At 43.4% G+C, this 19749-nt stretch overlaps 1 protein-coding gene across 2 annotated transcripts in view; it reads left to right on the forward strand.

Annotated features, from left to right (window-relative positions):
* Positions 1-917: 917 nt before the first annotated feature.
* Positions 918-19749, forward strand: part of zzef1 (zinc finger, ZZ-type with EF hand domain 1) — a 36847-nt gene continuing 18015 nt past the window's right edge. For both annotated transcript variants that reach the window (XM_074610251.1, XM_074610252.1), the window contains exons 1-35: positions 918-1530; positions 2838-2982; positions 3120-3314; positions 3703-3886; positions 4032-4231; positions 5242-5452; positions 5569-5685; positions 6998-7176; positions 7442-7540; positions 8747-8838; positions 8956-9101; positions 9493-9598; positions 9796-10014; positions 10391-10482; positions 10591-10811; positions 11294-11427; positions 11504-11574; positions 11663-11777; positions 11906-12071; positions 13056-13177; positions 13280-13402; positions 14088-14257; positions 14345-14426; positions 14520-14721; positions 15219-15352; positions 15464-15704; positions 15850-15929; positions 16048-16138; positions 16766-17252; positions 17343-17507; positions 17747-17866; positions 18006-18167; positions 18483-18615; positions 19281-19419; positions 19530-19695. In XM_074610251.1, coding sequence (XP_074466352.1) covers positions 1087-1530; positions 2838-2982; positions 3120-3314; positions 3703-3886; positions 4032-4231; positions 5242-5452; positions 5569-5685; positions 6998-7176; positions 7442-7540; positions 8747-8838; positions 8956-9101; positions 9493-9598; positions 9796-10014; positions 10391-10482; positions 10591-10811; positions 11294-11427; positions 11504-11574; positions 11663-11777; positions 11906-12071; positions 13056-13177; positions 13280-13402; positions 14088-14257; positions 14345-14426; positions 14520-14721; positions 15219-15352; positions 15464-15704; positions 15850-15929; positions 16048-16138; positions 16766-17252; positions 17343-17507; positions 17747-17866; positions 18006-18167; positions 18483-18615; positions 19281-19419; positions 19530-19695 — 5753 coding nt within the window. In that variant the 5' untranslated portion in view covers positions 918-1086. The remainder of the gene's footprint in view (positions 1531-2837; positions 2983-3119; positions 3315-3702; positions 3887-4031; positions 4232-5241; positions 5453-5568; positions 5686-6997; positions 7177-7441; positions 7541-8746; positions 8839-8955; positions 9102-9492; positions 9599-9795; positions 10015-10390; positions 10483-10590; positions 10812-11293; positions 11428-11503; positions 11575-11662; positions 11778-11905; positions 12072-13055; positions 13178-13279; positions 13403-14087; positions 14258-14344; positions 14427-14519; positions 14722-15218; positions 15353-15463; positions 15705-15849; positions 15930-16047; positions 16139-16765; positions 17253-17342; positions 17508-17746; positions 17867-18005; positions 18168-18482; positions 18616-19280; positions 19420-19529; positions 19696-19749) is intronic.

Consider the following 19749-nt stretch of genomic DNA (forward strand, 5'->3'; position numbering starts at 1 on the left):
CCGGTGTCTCCCCTGTTCTCTCCGGCACACGGTCAAGAGGCTGAAGCAGGAAATGCCAACACTAGGATCAGCATTGATTCATTCGTACTGTCTACCTGTCATATATTGAGAGCCTTTTAACCTTTTCATTTATTTGCTGGTTTAACAGTTTGTCTATGAAGGACAGGAATTGCCTAAATAACATTGTGAAAGTCTGCTCCAAAATCATCGGAGCCCAGCAGAGCAACTTAAACTCTCTCTGGGAGAAACGTGTCCTCCAGAAGGCCAAAAACATTATTAATCACAACCAAATCCTGTCCAGTGAGTTCACACTACTGCCTTCAGGACGGCGCTATCTGCCGCCTCACAGAAAGACAAACCGCTACTCCAAGTCATTCATTCCTTCCGCCATTACACTGCTGAACGCAGAGTAACTATCGTGAATGAACGACAACAAAAATGTTTTATTTACTTTGAATGTACAGTTATTTTGCACTAACCACATAACGGTTGTTTGGGTTTGCATTAGGTACATTCTTGGAATGCAATTTGCAATGTGCAAATACTCTTGGCACTTTATTCTAATCTAATTATTTATTTATTCCTTTATTCTTTTATCTCGTCTTGTTTTTATTCTTGTATTCATTGTTTTTATTGCGAATATTTTTAATTTTTAATCTCGTACTTTTATTGTTCTGCACCTACCCATATGCCACCTACTGTGTTCCCTCTGTCAATGATGATTGTGCAGTATGAATGTGTGTATATGTCTCGGTGGACTGCAGAAACTGAATTGCCCTTCGGGGATAAATAAAGCTCTCTGTATCTGTATCAAATGATTCGACTCACTAAAAAGAGCCGGAATTCCCATCACTAGAATACCACCACAGCGCATGCGCAAACTGAACGCAACGTTACGTTTTGGGCACGTTGACGTCCAGTACGTCAATGCGGTAGTAAGTGAACGTTGGAGAGGCAGAGAGCAGCTCTATCTGTAGGTTAGAGAGGTGGTCTGTGATCAGACCCGGTTCTACCGTTTCTAAACCGACACCCTAGAGGGCCGCAGAGATTTACCGGGGAGCCCTAGAGTCGGTGAAACACAAAACCATGGGTAACGCGGAGAGCGGCTGCGGTGGAGGCAGCGGCGACGAGGAAGACGTGGAAACGGAGAGCCCCGGCTTCGCGGAAGACAGTCCGGCCTCTGCGGCCAACGCCGTCGGTGTAGGAGGCGGCGGCGGCGGCGGTGGTGGAGGTGCTAGAGGTGGAGGCTCCAACTCTGGGAGAAGCGGAAGAGGATCGAATACCATACCCGTTCCCACCGGTGGACCACCGAACCCCGGCGTGCTCCTGGAGCAAGTGAAGCTGAGAGAAGCGGCTGCTCGCATTAGTGACTCAGGTGTCGCCATTCAGGAGTCTGTCCTCGCTGGGAACGAGGGCGTCCTGGTGCGGTGGCTGGAGGACCGGTTAAACCGAGGAGAGGAGTCCGTCAATGTGGAGCAGTTCTGTGAGATGTTGGAGAGCAGAGATGCACCCAGAGATGAATGTGAAGAGGTAGAGAGAGAAACACAGAAAGCTATAACTCTGATGACTATTCAGGTTTAGGTTTGTTGAGGGTTTGGGGTGTTAATCAGCATCAGACAATGTTTAACTAGTGTCCTTCAATTCAATTCAATATGCTTTATTGGCATGACTGTCAGGTGAACAATATTGCCAAAGCCTCAATTAAATAATTAAAAAAAATTACAAAATAAAAATAAAAACATATATATATATATATATATATATATATATATATCTCAGAATCGTGTTTATTGCCAGGTGTAAGAGGTATACACTAGGAATATGCTTTGTTTTTGTTGGTGCAAGTCAAACAGTATAATAGATAAAAACGTTAGAATAAAATAAGTATTTATTTTTTATTTTTACCAATATACAAAATAAACTATAAACATGATATAAACAGATAGTGCAAATATTGCAGGTGTGCAAACAATCAGGTATCAGAGGGAGAGAGAGGGATACAACATATAAACAATTCATTAATCAAATTACAATATATAGATATTTAAAAAGAACATGCATGTAAATAGAAGAAACCAATAAAGAAGTAATTCATGTTTGTTGTGTCAATAAAACAAACAAACAAATAAATAACAATTAATACAAATATATTGCAATATCAAAGGATAAATGTAAAAAAAGGTATATGAAGAGGTATATGGAGCCACAGAAAGCTATAACTGTTATGTCATGTCTATTCTTCTGTCCCAGGTATATTACCTGTTGTCATGCCCATTTATGATATGAGCGATAAACAAATATGATAGCATAGTGAGGTCATGAGAGGTCATGATATCCTGTAATCTGTTTAGTTATCTTAATAGTGTGCAATGAGTCAGGCAAATGAGCTCTCCCTGATGCCACCTTTTGCTTGTCATGCTCATGTGGTCTCTTGTAGCATGCTTTTGTTGTCTGTTGACTGACATTTGTTGTTTAACCAAAGGTTGCAGATGAATGGGTTGACCGATGAATGTGTACTCTAGTCTGCGTTTGGCTTTTGTGTGGGTAGACCTGGAATGCCATGGCTCCAGTTTATATACTATAGGGGTTCATAAATCACACCTCTGTGAGCATTCATTACCTGTCAAACGATGCCTCTTTAAACAGGTATAAAAAATATATAAAACTTAATAACAAGCAATAGAGGCAGAGCATATTGTGGGAGCCGAATGAATGGAGGATACCAATTGTTGGCCCATTTCTGCTTTATCCATATAAAGTTTTGACATGGTGTTGCAGGAATGGGAGTGACTGTTCATAAAGTGTCTCAATGTGTACTGTGTTTGTCCCCGTCTCAGGCCTTTGGACAGTTCGATGCAGAGGGGGATGGGGTGGTGGATGTGGAGAGCATGCTGATGGCTCTGAAGAACTCCAACGGAGCTAATCTAAAGGGAGAGCTGAGTCATGTGATAAGACAGCTACAGGCGTGCTCCCTAACCCCAGGTATGAGATGTGATTTGTTTACCGGGATTGTTCATCCTGCCCTCCAGCCTTTATTTGAATAGGAGTTGTGAGTGGTCGGAAGAGGAGTTAACCCTAAAACATCTTTCCACCTTTGTCTTTTTTTTTTTCTCCTACAGGTTTTGTCGATATATTCTCCAAGACAAAAGACCGGTTAGGGGCACACGCCTCTAAGATCCTTAAATTCTTACACAGGAATCGTATTCCCAGCAGTTCCATCCCCTTCCCTATTTTAGAGGGCTACAACAGTATCTGCACCATGAGGTCCAGCGTGGTCCAGGACTTCTTGGAATTCCTCTTGCAGAAGGAGAAAGGTGAGCATCAGAGCTTCGGATGAATAAAGTGGCTGGCTAGTGCTGAATCAGGGCTGTTAAAGGACACATATGTAATATATTTACTGTAATAAATCATAAAATGACCGTGATATGAAGATGAAAATATGATGAATTGTAATACTGGCTTCTCCAAGGCAGCGAGTATTTGATACATGCTAACACACGCCAACTGCTATCAGTCACACTGGACGGGCCACGGCTTCAATGTTTTGAATTTGGACTTGCTGTCGGTGCTACATATTGCTCCTTTAACTAAATGTTCTCCTGTGTGTTTTAAGAATACGGTAACACTAAATACGTGTGTGTCCGTGTCCTGCTGCTGCACAGCTTTCAGAGAGTCGTCCTAATCTGTGTTTGTGTCTTTCAGATTTAGATATCCAGTACAGAGCAGAGCTGGACCGTGATCCGGAGGTGGATAAAGTAAAGGTGGTCACACAGTGCTACAGCACAATAGAATCTTCGTCCAATGTTGCAGACATTTACAAGATGACAAATGGGGAAACTGCATCTTTCTGGCAGTCGGACGGCAGTGCACGCTCGCACTGGATAAGGCAAGGGCATTGCTCTGTAAAGTGTGACTCTGGGCTTCTCAGCTGATTGACATGTGTGACTGAGCCTTTAATTATGGTGTTTTTGGTCCCTGCTATGCATATGATACACTTTTAAAGAGGAAACTCTTCTCCTTTCTGTTCCCAGATTGAAAATGAAACCAGACGTGGTTTTGAGACGTCTGGCCATCGCCGTGGCTTCTAATGACCACAGCTACATGCCTCAGCTGGTCTCCGTGGCCGTCGGGAAAAACCGGCGTTCCCTGCAGGAGATCAGAGACATCCGCATCCCCAGCAATGTCACAGGCTACGTAGCCCTCTTAGAGAATGCCAACATCACACACCCCTGTGAGTCACCACCTGCCAGTCCGTCTGATTAGTTGACTGTTTATTTATCTAGGGCTTGTGTGTTTCTTCACTGATGCTTGTAGAGGAACGGTCTTTTCTCATTTTCACTCCTTCTGTGAAGACAGAGCATTGGTGACGGCTACAGAAGAGCACAGCTGGGTTCACAGCCGTGTTGTAGTACTCAAGATCGGTCTTGGTCTGGAGACGAATTTGCGTTAAAGCATTATTATCGTGTTAACTTTGACAGACCTAGTGGAGTTGAATGAAGAAGAATCTTTATTTGTTTTCTATGGGTGTTTTTATGGGAATGTGGATCTTTCAGATCAGTTTGAGGAATGCCTCTGCTCTGGTTTGCATGTACCGGTCTGGTCTTGGTCTTGACTCGGTCTCGCCCTGCCTTGGTCTTGGTCTCGTCTCGGCCTCGATGCGCTTTGGTCTTGGTCATGACTTGGTCTTGGTTTAGTTGGTCTTGACTACAACACTGGTTGATAGATAGTGTAGTGGTTAAGTGCCTCACTTTCAATCCTCATGCAAGCTTCCATGAGCCTATGATTGAATTCAGCTCGAACCCAAACATCAAATCCAGGAACTGGTGTGTTTTTTTTTGGTTTGATTTGCTGCTGACAGGGCTTAAACTCAGGATTTCCATCTTCAGCCTCAGGTCTCAAAGGACCGTCTGTGTCATCCACCTTCATTAGAAGCTGTGTAGCCACACAGAAGCTAGTCTAAAACTCACTAACTCCGTTTTTTGTAATTGATAATGTGCTTAGTGACTGTGGATGATTTTCTAAATCACAATGAGCAAATTGAAATTCTTTGGCTGGCTTTGCATGGATTGAACTTCTCATAGTTATCAGTACAAGTGATTTGTTTCATTTGTGTCTCCTTCAATCAGCGTCTATTTTATATCGCTCTCAGAGGATGATGCAACGAAACCCATTATGGCATTTTTGCGTGATGTATTCCATCAGTCTGCTAATTGCATTATCTCTTCTTCACCGAAACCCCAGACATCCAAATCAACATCAAGCGGTGCCTGAGCGACGGATGCGACACGCGGATTCATGGCTTGAAGACGCTGGGATATCAGATTACCAAGAGTAAAGAGGTGTCTGTCTCGGACGCTTCAGCCATCTGGTACCTGTCTCTCCTCACCTCCTTGGTCACCGCATCCATGGAGACCAACCCCGCATTGGCTCAGACTGTCCTTCACAGCACACAGTAAGATGCACCACTTTTTGCATATGTAAAAAAAAAAATGAGGAATGTGTATAAGTGCAGTGATTTGTCCATCGTTTTGGTATTGAGGACTTTTTTTGTGTTGTTTTTTCTCCTAGAAAAGCCTTACAGCACATGCCACCGTTGTCCCTAACACCGTCGTCCACAGAGTTCCCCAAGTTCTTCTCTTTGAACATCCTGGAGGAGGTGGATGGATTTCTCCTCAGGATAGCAGAGTAATCAGCACACTCACCCATCACTGCCACACTGAGCTCATAAGGCTGACATCATCACAATGAAAACAGGCTAAAATCAAAGTATTGATTCAGTGGGGCGATGACACACTGTTTCCGTTCCATTTGATGTACTGTAAATCCCTCAGTGGTGGTCAGGGTCTCTATCAACAACAACAGCAGCATCAGCAACAACATGACTGAAATGATCTCATCAGTTAGTTACTAGAAAGATGACTGTGGACTATGTTTATTTACTCATACATTCAACATTGTTAGACATACATTATGGCCAGTATTGGTCTTTACTGGAGTTTTTGCAAGCAAATGGTGTCTTCATTTCATAGATATACTGTGTTTAGAGGAGACCCCAGAGTTGGCTGGTGGTTTGCTTGGACCAGACTCTTCAAGAGTAAATAGCAGAGAAATAGTATTTGCCATTAATCAGTATTAGCCCAGTGTTAAAGGGTGGCTTCGGTATTTTTCAACCTGGATCCTATTTTCCCATGTTTTTGTCACTAACTGATTAATAGAGACAACAATTTCTGAAATTGGTACAATATTGAGCGACAGCGCTGTAGACAGCTCACGGGCTGCAATATGGTGCTATTAGGGCAAGCTGGAAGCGTCATGTTTACATGTTATAATGTTCAAAAAGCGCTTTACTTTTCTCATACCGGCTGTGTTGCAGCACCTTTCACCCTCTGTCCGAAACACTATAACTAGCTTTGTTTGAGGGCGTGCCAAACCACCAAGTTACAGAAGAAAAGGCGGGACTTCAAGCAAGGTGTTTCAGGCAGTTCAGGAGCAGTGTTTCTGTGGGGGAGAGGAACTCCCTTTGGCGTGGACTGTGGGCTTTGTAACTTATATACAAAAAGCTATATAACACACTAAAGAAAAGGGAAAAAGCACAAAAGCATAATAGGTCCTCTTAAAAAAGCAATTTCAATGTGAAGTGATATGGGACACAATCAAGGGTCCTTGTTTCATGCAAAAATGCATTCTAAAGCCAATATCTATCTTCAACAGTCTGAGGTAGATAAATTATGCTTTGCGGCCAGCATAGACAGTAGGAGCAATTACATCATCCAATAATGCTTTCAATGTACATATATATATATAGGCATGCGAGTATTGTTTTAAGATTGACTTGAAAAAAACTTTACTTATCCTTTAAGATATGAGGTAACATTAGGAAATTATGACCATGCATGAAAATATAATTATTTGGCCAAAATACCTCTGATATTGAGACACAAATGATCATTTTATATGATGAAAACTAACTTGTGTTTGTGTCTCTTCCCCTGTGTAGCTGCTGTGTGAGTCCTGATGCCGAGTTGACCCTCCTGGCCTTCGCTCTGGCCAGAGGCAGCGTGGCAAAAGTGCTCCAAGCCTTGTCCTGCATCAGCGACCATTTAGAGACCGAGTACAAGGCCTCCTCCCTCATCGTGTCCATGGCCTCCGTTAGGCTGCGACTACTTAATCGCAACGGTAACGCCCTCCTTTACTCTCGCTCACACGAGGCCATTTGAAACCTTAGAGCAGGGAGAGAAAGTGCTGAGCCTACGAGGAGGAGATGCATTAGTGGACTACGCAGTGTAAAATTGCTAATTGTGTTACAAAGCTGCAGTTCAGTGCGGTTATCACTGCCTCCCAGTACAGGAATGAAATGATAACCTGTATGGAAAATGATCAAATCATTAACTATGATGTCATAGAAAATACACTTGTCATAATGTGTTGTCTCTCATTACAGGGAAGCCCCTCCAGTTGCACCTACAGGCCTGTGATGTGAAGAGTAAAGAGGAGAAGTCAGGACCAGAGAACATGCTCACAGAATCCTCCACTGGAGACGGTACAACTGAAACCATCCTTATTCAATGAGAAAATAACTATAACATTATAGAATACTGAATACATGAATACTGTTTCATATACAGCTTAAAGGGTAACTTTGGTATTCTTCGACCCTGGATTTTCTCATGTTTTAACTAAACTAACTGACTAATAAGGACAATAATTTCTTAAATTGGTCCAGTATTGAGGGAGAACGCTGCAGACAACAGCTGCTCACGGGCAGTGCTTGTTTTTGCCATGACAGGCTCTGATTGTTATTATAAGTGTCTGACAACATTATGGAAAGAGTCTCGCTCAAGGAGAAGTCTCGTTCTGAAATCTGGCGAGGTGACGTGTTGCCGGAAGACAACGGTGGAATAGTGGAATACCTCCATGGTGGAAACGCAAGTGCCAGACGGGCAGAGTTTGTTGTGTTGGAGTACTGAAAGCGTAGCTTGGTGTTATCTTGAAGATTTCCGATGTAATGGCTTAATATTTAGATGATTTCGACAATGTAGATGAGGTCTTTGAATTCAAAGTGCTTTGATTGCGTGTGGTTGCTATGATACGGAATATCAAAATGTCGGCACAAGATAGAGTACTCGCCGGTCTCTGTGTATTAATTTCTCCAAAGTTGAACATTTTCAACTCTCGGCGGCAGAAAAAAACCCACCAAACGTTCAGTGCTCAGTGCAGAATAGACGCTCGTCACGCTGCTGGCGTTTGTAGCAAAGTGTAAAAATACAGCGCTCCCATTGCATAGAATTCAAAAAAGTGAACAAAGCGGTTTTGGCGGTTGCTTGCCATCTCCTGCAGTTGGCTTGTCAACATTGCGGTATTTCAATATTGCTGTTATTGCCACAGCCCTACCTTGAGCAGGACTTGGACACAATAACAAACAGACTGGATCAAGGGGGAGGTAAGGAAAATGTTTTATGTCTCTGTAGGTTCCTTTCCATCATGTTGTCAGACACTTATAATATCAATCTGAGCCTGTCAGTGGAAAAAACAAGCACTTTTTAGTGAACAAAATGTTACATTGACGCTGCTCACATGCCTGTTTCGCAGCTGTCGGTTACAGCATTATCCCTCAATACTGGATCAATGTCAAAAATTATTGTCCCTATTAGTCCCTTAGACACAACACATGGGAAAATAGGGACCAGATTGAAAAAAAAAAACAGAAGTTACCCTAAAGTAACTGAATGTTTTTGTTGTTCCAAAGGTTTTCTCACAGAAAGCGGCAGGAAGAAAGCCAGTGTGATCCTGTCGACAGAGGACCAGAGTAACTTCCAGGTCACTCAGATGAAGATCAAAGTGAGGCTCCATTTGATTTCACCATTTGATTGAGTTTCTTTTTCTTTTTTTTTAAAGCGACAGTGATGGAGGATTGCTTGCTGTACATAACACTTCCTCTCTGGTTTGTATGATCAGGTGCGAAAAGGAACCATCGGATCAAAATGCGGCTTGGTGTTTGCGTACAAGGAGGAAGACCCTTTTGATGCAGAGAAACATTTCAAGAGGTTCAAAAAGTATGACGCGTGGGACTACAAGGACTACAAAGAGTTTGTGCAAGACAAGTAAGGACACCTTTTAAATCTGTCTGAATTTTATTATTCCAGATATTTTAATTTAGTGTCCTTTTGTGTTTCAATTTACAAGTTGATGAGCCCTTAATAAGAGAAGACAGCTATGATTAGCAAATAAGAGTACTCGTGTTGAAGAGTACATGTTGAACAATATATCGCAAATCTACCTACCACTTCCATATTTTACCAGCATTTGTCTGGGGGACACCGGTGTTTATTTTGTACGCTGCATGCAGGACGATGTAGCACTTTCAACTTAATAAGATAATACTAATACAGTGTAGTTAGTTTGTGTGAGTTATGACACCCCTCAGCAGTGTGGGGGTCTGTCTTAGTGGTTTATTTGAATGGCTGACACACCATGCTGTCACCTGACCTGCAGTGTGAAGATTCCAACCCAGTTGGAGGACGAGCCGATTGGCTGGTTCGAGCTCGAGGATGACTGGAACGACGTGGAGATCAAGCTGCAGCAGTGTCGCGTTGCAAAGGTACATGTACTGCATCGAGGACACATTTTGTCTTTCCTCTACACATTTGAACCTCATTATTTAACCCCTCAAGCAGTTATTAAGTGTGTTGTGTTACGTATTTCGGGCTTCCAAAATGCAATAAAAATAGCTACATGCTTAAGTATTGCTGTCATAATCAACTAACCACACCTTCTTCTGTTTCCTTGTCTACCCAGTTCCTGATGGTGAAATTCCTCTGCACCAGGCAGGACTCTGCTGAGCGCCTAGGAGTGCAGTCCCTCAGCTTTAGTGGCTACCTGTGCCCGGGGCCAGAGAGGCTCGGAGACCTGGACGACCTCAGTCCAGAGGGGGAGAGCTTCGACTGTGATGCTGTCACCGGCCTTTGTCTACTTAACAAGACACTATTCTTCATACAGCAGCTTACACGAGACATGGTGACTACTAAACACTACTACAGTTATCACTCATCATTTCAATATCACCAGTGAGAGAGACTGAAACATCCTCTTTGCGACCGGAAACAATATGGTTTATGAGAAATATTACCATTTAAAAGGGACATATTGTGCTTATTTTCAGGTCCAATACATAATATGTAATTTGGGTTTCTATTATAACATGTTTACATGCTTTAATGTTCAAAAAATGCTTTACTTTTCTCATACCGGCTGTGCTGCAGCACCTCTTTTCACCCTCTGTCTGAAACGCTCAGTTTGAGCTGCTAATAGTATAATAAGATAATAGGTCCTCTTTAACATACCACTGGCCTGAGATAGATTTGACTGTCTCTCTGTCTCTACATTTGTGCAGGATGCCTCTCACTTCAAGCAGAAGTATCTTCTGGACTTCAGTGGTCTCGCCCTGAACCTCTTCTGGACCTTCTACAGTAAACTCGGGAAGATGTGAGTAGTAGTACTGTCACTGCTGTTTTTGGCTCTTCTTCTCCTCATTGGGACACGTGCAGACATATTAAGGTCTCACCTGTAATCGAGCGTATGTCTTTGTCTCAGTGACGGAGAGGAGGTGTTGAAGAGCAGAGTTCTGCTGCTCCAGCTGATGCAGAACTGTTTCCCCATGCTGCCCAACCCGCTGGAGCCCCGGGGCCCAGAGGAGAGCAAAGGGCCCGACGAGGGAGCCGCAGCAGCGGCTTGTCCATCCACGTCCAGCAGTGCAGAGCCTCTGTCTGACTCTGTCAGGGCAGTCAATGAACTCTACACTCACCTCTGCCACAGTAAGGACCCGTCAGCTGTCATACAACTGGGAGTAGTAAAACGTAGTTGGTTGAATGGTCACATTGGGATAAAGCAACTACAAGGAGCTTTCATTTTGTGATGATTTTGACGCCCCCCTGTGAACAAAAGGGGTAGTGTTTCCATGAGAGAGAGAGAGAGAGAGAGAGGGCCATTCGCGTTTTTGCATCGGCCACCGTAGTTGTCCTACACGCTTGGCACACAGGAGAGGCTTCAGTTGGTTACAGTCTGCAACCTCACCACTAGATTTCGCCAGATCCTACACACTGCTCCTTTAAGAATAACGATATAGAAATAAGCAATCTTCTTGCCGATGGTCTTGTTTGCTTATGTAGGTTAAAAACTCCTTGTATTAACTTTAAATGATTACATTTCTCAGTCCTCGGACCGTAGTAACTTGTCATTTATTTTCAAGAATTTGTGAAAATCTGTGCAGCAATAATATTAGTGTTGTGTGTTTCAGTTGTGGACGGTCCAGAGGGTGAGACATCAGTGGAAAAAGCTCTGCACAAGGAAGCAGTTAAATCCATTCTTAATGGAGCAGCTGTTTTCTTCCCCGATAAACACATCAGGCGGGACAAACTCTTCCACATGATGGTGAGTTTATAGACAAATGAAAATAATAATGATGATAATAATATGATAATGATGATATAATATGCCTTTTTTGTAGAAAAACATCACCGAACAGGATCAGCCAGAATCGGTGAAGGTGACGTTTGAATCGCTTTGTAATTACTTCAGGTAAGCAGACTGTAGATATACAAACATCATGTTCTCATACACGTCCAGATCATAGTGGATCGGCAAAAGGTGTGTTGTCTCTGTGCAGTGACCAGGATCCAAGTGGCCTTCTCCTGCTCCCACCTAAAGGGGCTCCCGCGGACTTTGACATCAGCCCCATTCTGTCAGTTATGGAGACGTTGCTGCTGGTGGCAACAAGAGAGGTGAGGCCTCCGTCACACAACGTCTCTACTGTTTCATTATGTTATTTGTTATTTATCAACAGCCCTCTGTGTTTCTCCGTGTACCTTTTCTAATGCTCCTCTCTGTTCACCTGTCTCCCATCTCTCAGTGTGAGGTGATGATGGTGGATGAGAACAGTGGAGCCAGCAGGACGGTGTTGCTGTCCTTGTTCTGGGCTCTGCAGGGCAGTCTGATCTCCTGGTGCTACCTACAGCTCAAAGGAGGAGCTGCCACCACTGTCGCCATGGAGCTGGCCAGAGACATCCTTCTAAAATGTGAGATACTGCGAGATTACAGCTTCCTGTTTTCGGGGTTAGATTATGTGTTTATTAGAGCACACAGCCTGGTGCTGATCAGTCAAATGTAGTTAAGGGGTTAGGGGGTAGTACATACACTGAGCAAGCTTTCACAACCTGTTTGGTTCGGTTAAAACAAACTCTGGTCCATTTGTTTGGGATGGTGTGAAAGCTGTCAATCGAACACTGGTGTGGACCAAACAACCGAACCGAGACCGCCTCTAAACATGGTTCTCGGTCCGCTTCCAAGTGGACTCTAGTGCAGTTTGTTAGCATGAGTTCAAAAGCTAAACTACTACTAAATCCATCTGATAATCGTGAAATCTGTTCAGGAAGCGATCTTATAATTGATCTGTATGAGGCTATGTATGTATATGACCTATTTATGCAAATCAACACCTATGTCATACTTCAGCGTGGGTATTTACCCTGATTATTAGGTCGAAAGCTGTTAAATCTGCTGTGCGTGTATCTGACCCTGTGTACTTTTTCAGTTCATTAACCACATTAAAAAGTGTGTGACAGCGATCCCACAGTAATACGCCTCGTGAGTGTGACCGTGCGCTCCCCGGCGTTCGCACTATGTGTTAATTAGCACCGGTCATCTGGAAGCGCGCAAAAGGGCTTTTATACAGTCCTGTCTCTACCATTATTCATCATAACATACGGTCGATTTGTAGTCTAATAATACTAGTAATGCTTATAATCAGTTATTAATCAAAGAACATATATAAACACATCAGAAGCATTGAAGTGCTGCATAAACTTCTGTCAGTCACCGGACTTTGATTCCCCCACGTGGGTCCTGATGATGCAGGATGACAATAGCAAAAACTGTCCAATCAGTGAGTTACTTGTCAGTCTGTAGAACTTCATGTTTACTCCTCTGGTTTGTTTATAAAAAGTCAACATGAACAGGAACCGGACCAGAACTAAAATCCAACAAATGCTTTATTTCAACAGACGTGGATCAGTTCCTCGGAAGTATCAAAGGTGTCCTCGGTTCGCTGCTGGGGAGGTACACTGGTGCTCAAATTACTGACAAACTAGGCAGCTCCATCCTCGCCACAGTCTTCAGACAACTGGTAATACTTTACACTCTTATCTCATGATTTTGAACCGCCTACCTGCATCATTTTTAGGTTGACCATGCTGAGTGAATGTAATATTTGTTCTGGTCCTGGCAGATGATTTTACTCCTGGAGCTGTGCTCTTTGGACATCCCTCACAGCGTGCTGCTGAAGAGCTTCTCCTCTCTGGTCGAGCTGCTCAAAAGCCTGTCCAGTGATACTGGAGACATCTTTTCTAAGGTCAGTCCACTCTGTCCTTAGACCTTATTGTACCAGAATTTATACAGCCTCTCATCCCACTGTGTGAGTATGAACGGAGAGGTGAAAATACAGACCAGTATTTGAGGTGTGGAGCGTCGTGAAGTACACTAACACTACTGTCACCAGTGTGGGTAGAAATACCATTAGGGCTGTCACGATATCAGATTTTTACGAAACGATAATCGTGTCCAAAAGAATTCACAATAATGATATCATCGCATTTATAGAACATAAAATAAACTAATAAATGAATAATGCTACCAGTCAAATTCATCCCTCAACTTTGTGTATTCTGTGTTTTGTCTTCTTTTTGGCAAATAAATTACACTCAAAATACGAGTGGAGAGAGGTGGAGAGAGAATCTGTTACCATAACTGTACAAAAGTGTGATTTAAAAGGCGCTGGAGCATTTACCCAATATTATCATATGTGTATTATTAACATTATATCAATATTTCATTTCTTAAATATCACAATTATCATCAATCAATCAATCAATATTGCGACACCCCTTGTAGTAATACCTACACACTTGAAGTTTAAAAACTGCAACCTCACTGCTAGATCCTACACAGTGTTCCTTTAAGTACAGCACTTGAGTAAATGTACTTAGTTACATTCCACCCTTGACTGTAACATTAGTTGCATCCCATGTCTCCATTAGGCGGATCAGGAGAGCTGGCACCAGCCCCAGCAGCCAGTGGTGCTGAGGACCTGGAGCATGGAGTCCCCTCACAACTATGAGAATAGCCGCCACGAGACCAGCATCTTTGCCTGCCCTGGTGCTACCTCCTTTGAGGTGGAGTTTGATGAACGCTGTGAGACAGAGAAAAGGTGACTGACGTGAAACATTACATATTCACTTTTTTAATCCCAAGTGAGAAATTTTTAACCCGTCCTCTCTGTTCTTGATCTTCACAGATACGACTACCTAGAGTTCACAGATTCTAGAGGTGGGAAGGTCCGCTATGACATGAAGGTTGGAAGTGAGAAGTGGCCAAAGGTAACATATGGAAACCATTCAGTCATCTCCATATGAAACACTGTTGTTGCTTAATGTCTTACACACGTCTTCTGCTTCTCTTTGCTCCTTCAGAAGGTGACGTTTGACGCGGGCCCTCAACTCCAGTTCCTCTTCCACTCTGATAGCAGTAATAACGAGTGGGGTTACAAGTTCACTGTGACGGCCCTGGGTCTGCCAGATATCACTATTTCTTGGATGTCAGACCTGCAGCTGCTGGTGGCTCGCCTGATGGGTCGCCTTGCTTCCAGAACCCTCGCCTTGAAATCCCCCCACGGTGAGAAAAAAAAAAAAACGTTATCAAACAAAGGTGTGTGATCTAAGGCCCTGTCTACGCATATACAGATATTTTGAAAAATGGTAATTTCCCCTTTGTTTAAAAACACCCAACAAAAATACAAAATATCTCCGTCCACATTTGAACGCAAAAACGACTCCAAACGCTCGCCGTAATATTTACATGTCACCACAAGTGAGATCACGTTAAGGGTCAAGGAATATAAAATATGTCAGTCAGGGGTTTCCAGTTTATTCAATGATAGAAAAGGGGTCCCTTAAGGAAAAGGGTTGGAAACCACTGATCTAAAATGTTTCATCGTGTGAATCCTTTACCAAAGAAAAGTTTGGGAATGACTGTTGGACCATAGTTGGAATCTTTCTAATCTAAACAAAAAAATATATTTCTGACTATTTCAGAATTATATCTTACGCAAGCATTTTCCATACCCTCGATGATAGATTGAAATTTTTTGTATTTGTGTCTGTCTGTTCCAGAGATACGTACTGTTAAAGAGCTTCCACCAGGGAAAATGTCCCACGTTCAGTCTTCTCCTTTGTGGAAACCCATTCTGCGACACGGGTTGTGTGAAACAAGGGAGACGAATCCGATCAAAACACCCACAGACCAGGTACGGTCAAATCTGCTCAATCCACTTACGTAGAAGTTCCATTCTTCCGTTGCTTATTGACCTCAGCAGCTAGGTGGTGCTCTAATACTATGTGGCTTTTCTGTGTGACAGACAAATGCATGGACGCTTGATGAGTTAATGAGCTTCCTGGAGGACTTTGCCCGTTGGAATCCTTCCCTGGAACCGACAGACAGCAGGACGAAGCTGATGAAGACCCTCATGCAGTCCTGCAGAAAACAGCCAATGAGGAACGAGATTGCTGCCGGGGCAAAGACAGACCAGGCTGTGAATGCCATCTGGTCGGCCATGGTGTACCACACACCGGCCCTCAACCATGCCCTGAGGACCTATGGTAATGTTTGGCTGTGATCAGTCGTCATAGAGTAAAAAAAACTGTTCTATTTCTTCAGTTTCTTGCTGTGTTTTATCCTGGTAACTCTGCGTTGTTGGTTAACTTGAGTTGATTTCTCCCTTCTGTTTTGTCTTTGTATGAGTAGTTAATCAGGACTGCAAATCCTGTTTAAATGAAGAGTTTGTGCAGGTGTATTCATTGGCAGACAGCATCAGAACATGGATGGTGAGTGTTACTGACAGATTACCTGCTGCTGAGTTTATATATGATCATGTAAATCTGTATTATATACATCATGTATATATGATCATGTAACTGACCTATGTCTTTTATTTCCTGTTAGTTGGAGATGAAACAGAGATACCTAGTTAGCAAAATGAACGTTCCTGACGAGAAGGAAGGGGGTCATGATGAGGTTTCCATGGAGACGCTAGGTGAGGACTGAATGCTCTAGGTCTGTAGTTTGTGGCTGTAAAGTTTCATGAGGCTGTGATTATCCTAGAGGTCACCACAGGTCATTTTATACAGTGAGGTCAAGTTTAAAAAAAAAGGTCTCACTACAATGAAATGGCTACTATGGGGACTGACAGCATCACACATGAATACAGTTGGGCTCATTGGATCCACAAGAGTCTCAGCTTTACAGTGATACCTAATTGATGTAATTCCAAGACTGTTTAGGGACCCCAGTATGCAGAAATATTCAAACACATAATTTTTTGAATAGGGGAAAATAACACCTTTATACTGCATTCAGAAAACTGCATTGTTTTTTGCCCCAAACTGCATGTGATTATCATAAAGTGGGCATGTCTGTAAAGGGGAGACTTGTTGGTACCCATAAAACCCATTTTCATTCACATATCTTGAGGTCAGAGGTCAAGGGCGATCCTGTGAAAATGAGCGTTATTTAGCCTCTTTCCCGACAAGCTAGTATGACATGGTTTGTACCAATGGATTCTTTAGGTTTTCTAATTTCATATGATACCAATACCTTCACTCTAAAAGCTCTAAAGCGTTGATATTATTTTGCTGACTTCTCTTATTTCCTTTCTCTCCAGCTGAGATGTGCATCGAGAAGAGCCTCCTGCTCTTCAGATTCACCCCTTGTGGAGTACCGTACCAGGACAACGACTCTTCCAAAGCAGCAGAGGGCTGCCGCGCTCCACTCCTCCGCTCTAGCTCCATCTCGGAAGGGGACTTCCAGGCCAGCTGCACTCAGGGACCTCAGACTGCAGGCTGCGAGGAGGGCGTGGACACCAGGGCAGAACAGAGCCAGCCCCCCGGTGCTCAAGCGCAAAACTCATCTTCTTGTGGACACGGCAGACAAGGCCACAGAGGCTCCACAGAGAGCATCTCCTCCCAGACAGGGGAGCCGGCCTCGCCCTCCGCCCTCTCCCGCAAAGCCCCGTTCAGTCGGGCCCGCCTACGCCTCCTGTCCTGTCGATCTATAGAAGAGCCTCGCATGACCCCCTCTGTCAAGGATCGCTACCCAATACTCAAACACATCCTGAATTTTATAAGGGACCAGGCTCTCACAACAGCAAGGTGACTGACCTCCACTTTTCTATTTTGCATCTTTTCATTTGTGTACTTGTACCGTACAGAGTTAAAATCATCCAATTCTTCCTCCTGTAGCATTCTACAGACCCTGGCCCTGAGCAAAGCCCAGGCTCTGAGCGTGTGCAAGGTCCTGGAGATGGTTCAGCAGTGTTTACATTCCCTGGGAAGGCCTCACCTCTTCCAAGCCCCCTGCATCCTGTTCCTACAGGAGCTGCTGGCATGCCAGAAAGACTTCACCAGGTACAAAATGTTTTTGTCACAGTTCAGTGAATATTTCTGATTTTGAACAACATTGTCCCAAAATATGAAATTATGAAAGAACAGTATAGATTTGTTTCTTTATTGACCAATATCAATTTGACAGTTCAGGACATATGAACAATATATATATATAATATGTGTAGAAATAGACTGTATGCTGACATACAACTTTGCAGTAGTGTTTCACTCAAGATTTTCTTTTGCTTTGTCTTTTTCAGTTACTTCTCTCAGTTGTCAGACAGCGGGCAGAAGCTCGGAGAGGAGGTGAGGCGTTCCTACCATCAGCTGGTGCTCATGCTGGTGGAGGCAGTACAAGGCTTCAGCAGCCTCAACGAGAAGTAAGCTCTTATCCTTGTTAACGCACCATGTTTACGCATAACTAGAGTCACTGAACAGAAAAAGCGCGTGCAGCAGCGATTACTGTAATTCCAAGTGTGCGTGCGGTGGCGTAACCAGACCCTCATCCCTGCTCTCCAGAGCCCTGCTACCGGCCCTGTCGTGTGTGCAGACCTGCTTGTTGCACCTTCTAGACATGAGCTGGGAGGTACATGACCTTCCTCTCTTCCTGGATATCAAGCTTCCTGACCTCCTGCTCAGCATGTCCCAGGAGAACATCAGTGTTCATGACATCGCCATCAGGTAATATCAGACCCAATCAGAAAACAAGGCGCCGCACAGTAGATATCCAATGCTTTTCCTATTGATAACAATTACTAAGGCTAGCAAAAGATACAGATTACACTTTTAATAGTCTATACTGCATCTATTTCAAATGTTGTGCAAAATAAAGTTCATTTTTTTTGAAGTGGGGTTGTATGAGGTACTTATCCATAGTCAGTGTATTACCTACAGTAGATGGCGGTTAACTAATTAATTAATGATCCCTTTAAGCAGTGTTCTAGCCACTTAAATTGCAGATGATGGATTATTTCTGTGGTTTCATTTCATCTTCAGTCAATGGACAGAAGAGGATGAAATCGCAGACTACAAGAAGAACCAGGAGTGGATGGATGAGTGCATGGACGGGATGTTTGAGAAGTGGTACGACAAAATCGATGAAGAGGACTCCATGGAGGACAGGAGAAAGGTACATCACGGTGCATTAAATAGTCCAATCATTAGCAAACAAGGAAAACTGTCTCGTGTCTGAGCTGTCTGGGGAAACTAATGGCACTCAATGCTTAACCCGACTGCCCCAAGTGCTTGTCTGCTCCGTTTTCCTTCCTGTGCTTACAAAGAATAGAGCAGATATAATCCTACAGGTAATACATTTAAAGACAACCTGCAACCTTACAAGCTGCCATTTAGAAAAGATGATGCTGTAACATGAATGGATATGTCTAACCTCAAGGTTATAACAAGACTCTACAACCACGGTCATGGCTCTGTGAGGCGGTACTCAGACACAGCGGTTCTTTGAGTTACATGCCAACATTAGCATGCTAAAATGCTCATAATGATGATGCGGATGTTCAGCAGATATAATGCTTGTCATGTTTATCATCTTAGTGTTGCGTGTTAGCGTCATTTCACACAAAAGTGTTTGAAACTCTGTGTATATCTGTTGAACAAGACAAACATCAGTCTGTGAACTGTTTGTGTGTGATGAAGTTAAACAAGCTGTAGGTAAGTCAATATTTACAAGTCCATGACTGAGCAACGATCTATGTAAATGTTTGCTAAGCACAGGTAGGGAAGTTCAAAGACAATAACACTGTGTTCTTTAAATAATTTACCCGGTTATATCCACAGATGCACATGTTCATTGCACGCTACTGTGACCTGCTCAATGTTGTGATCTCCTGCGACGGCTGTGAGAGGATGGCACCCTGGCACCGCTACCGATGTCTGCAGTGCATGGACATGGACCTCTGCAAGACCTGCTTCCTCAGTGAGCTCATACACTCTCTCACTACTCATACTGTCACTAATAATCATGAGTTGGATGAGAGCATCAGAGCAAATCTAAATGTGAATGTGTGTGTGTGTGTTTTTAACCAGGCGGTGCCAAGCCTGAGGGCCATGAAGATGACCACGAGATGGTGAACATGGAATACGCCTGTGACCACTGCCAGGGGCTCATTGTGGGCAGCAGGATCAACTGCAACGTCTGTGAAGACTTTGACCTGTGCTTTGGTTGTTACCATGCAAAGAAGTATCCTGACAGGTGACAAGTTTCCTATGCTGTTAAAACACACTTACCTTTTTAGTTGTTTACCTT

The sequence above is a fragment of the Sebastes fasciatus genome, chromosome 16, assembly GCF_043250625.1.
Source record: "Sebastes fasciatus isolate fSebFas1 chromosome 16, fSebFas1.pri, whole genome shotgun sequence".
Taxonomy (NCBI): Eukaryota; Metazoa; Chordata; class Actinopteri; order Perciformes; family Sebastidae; genus Sebastes; species Sebastes fasciatus.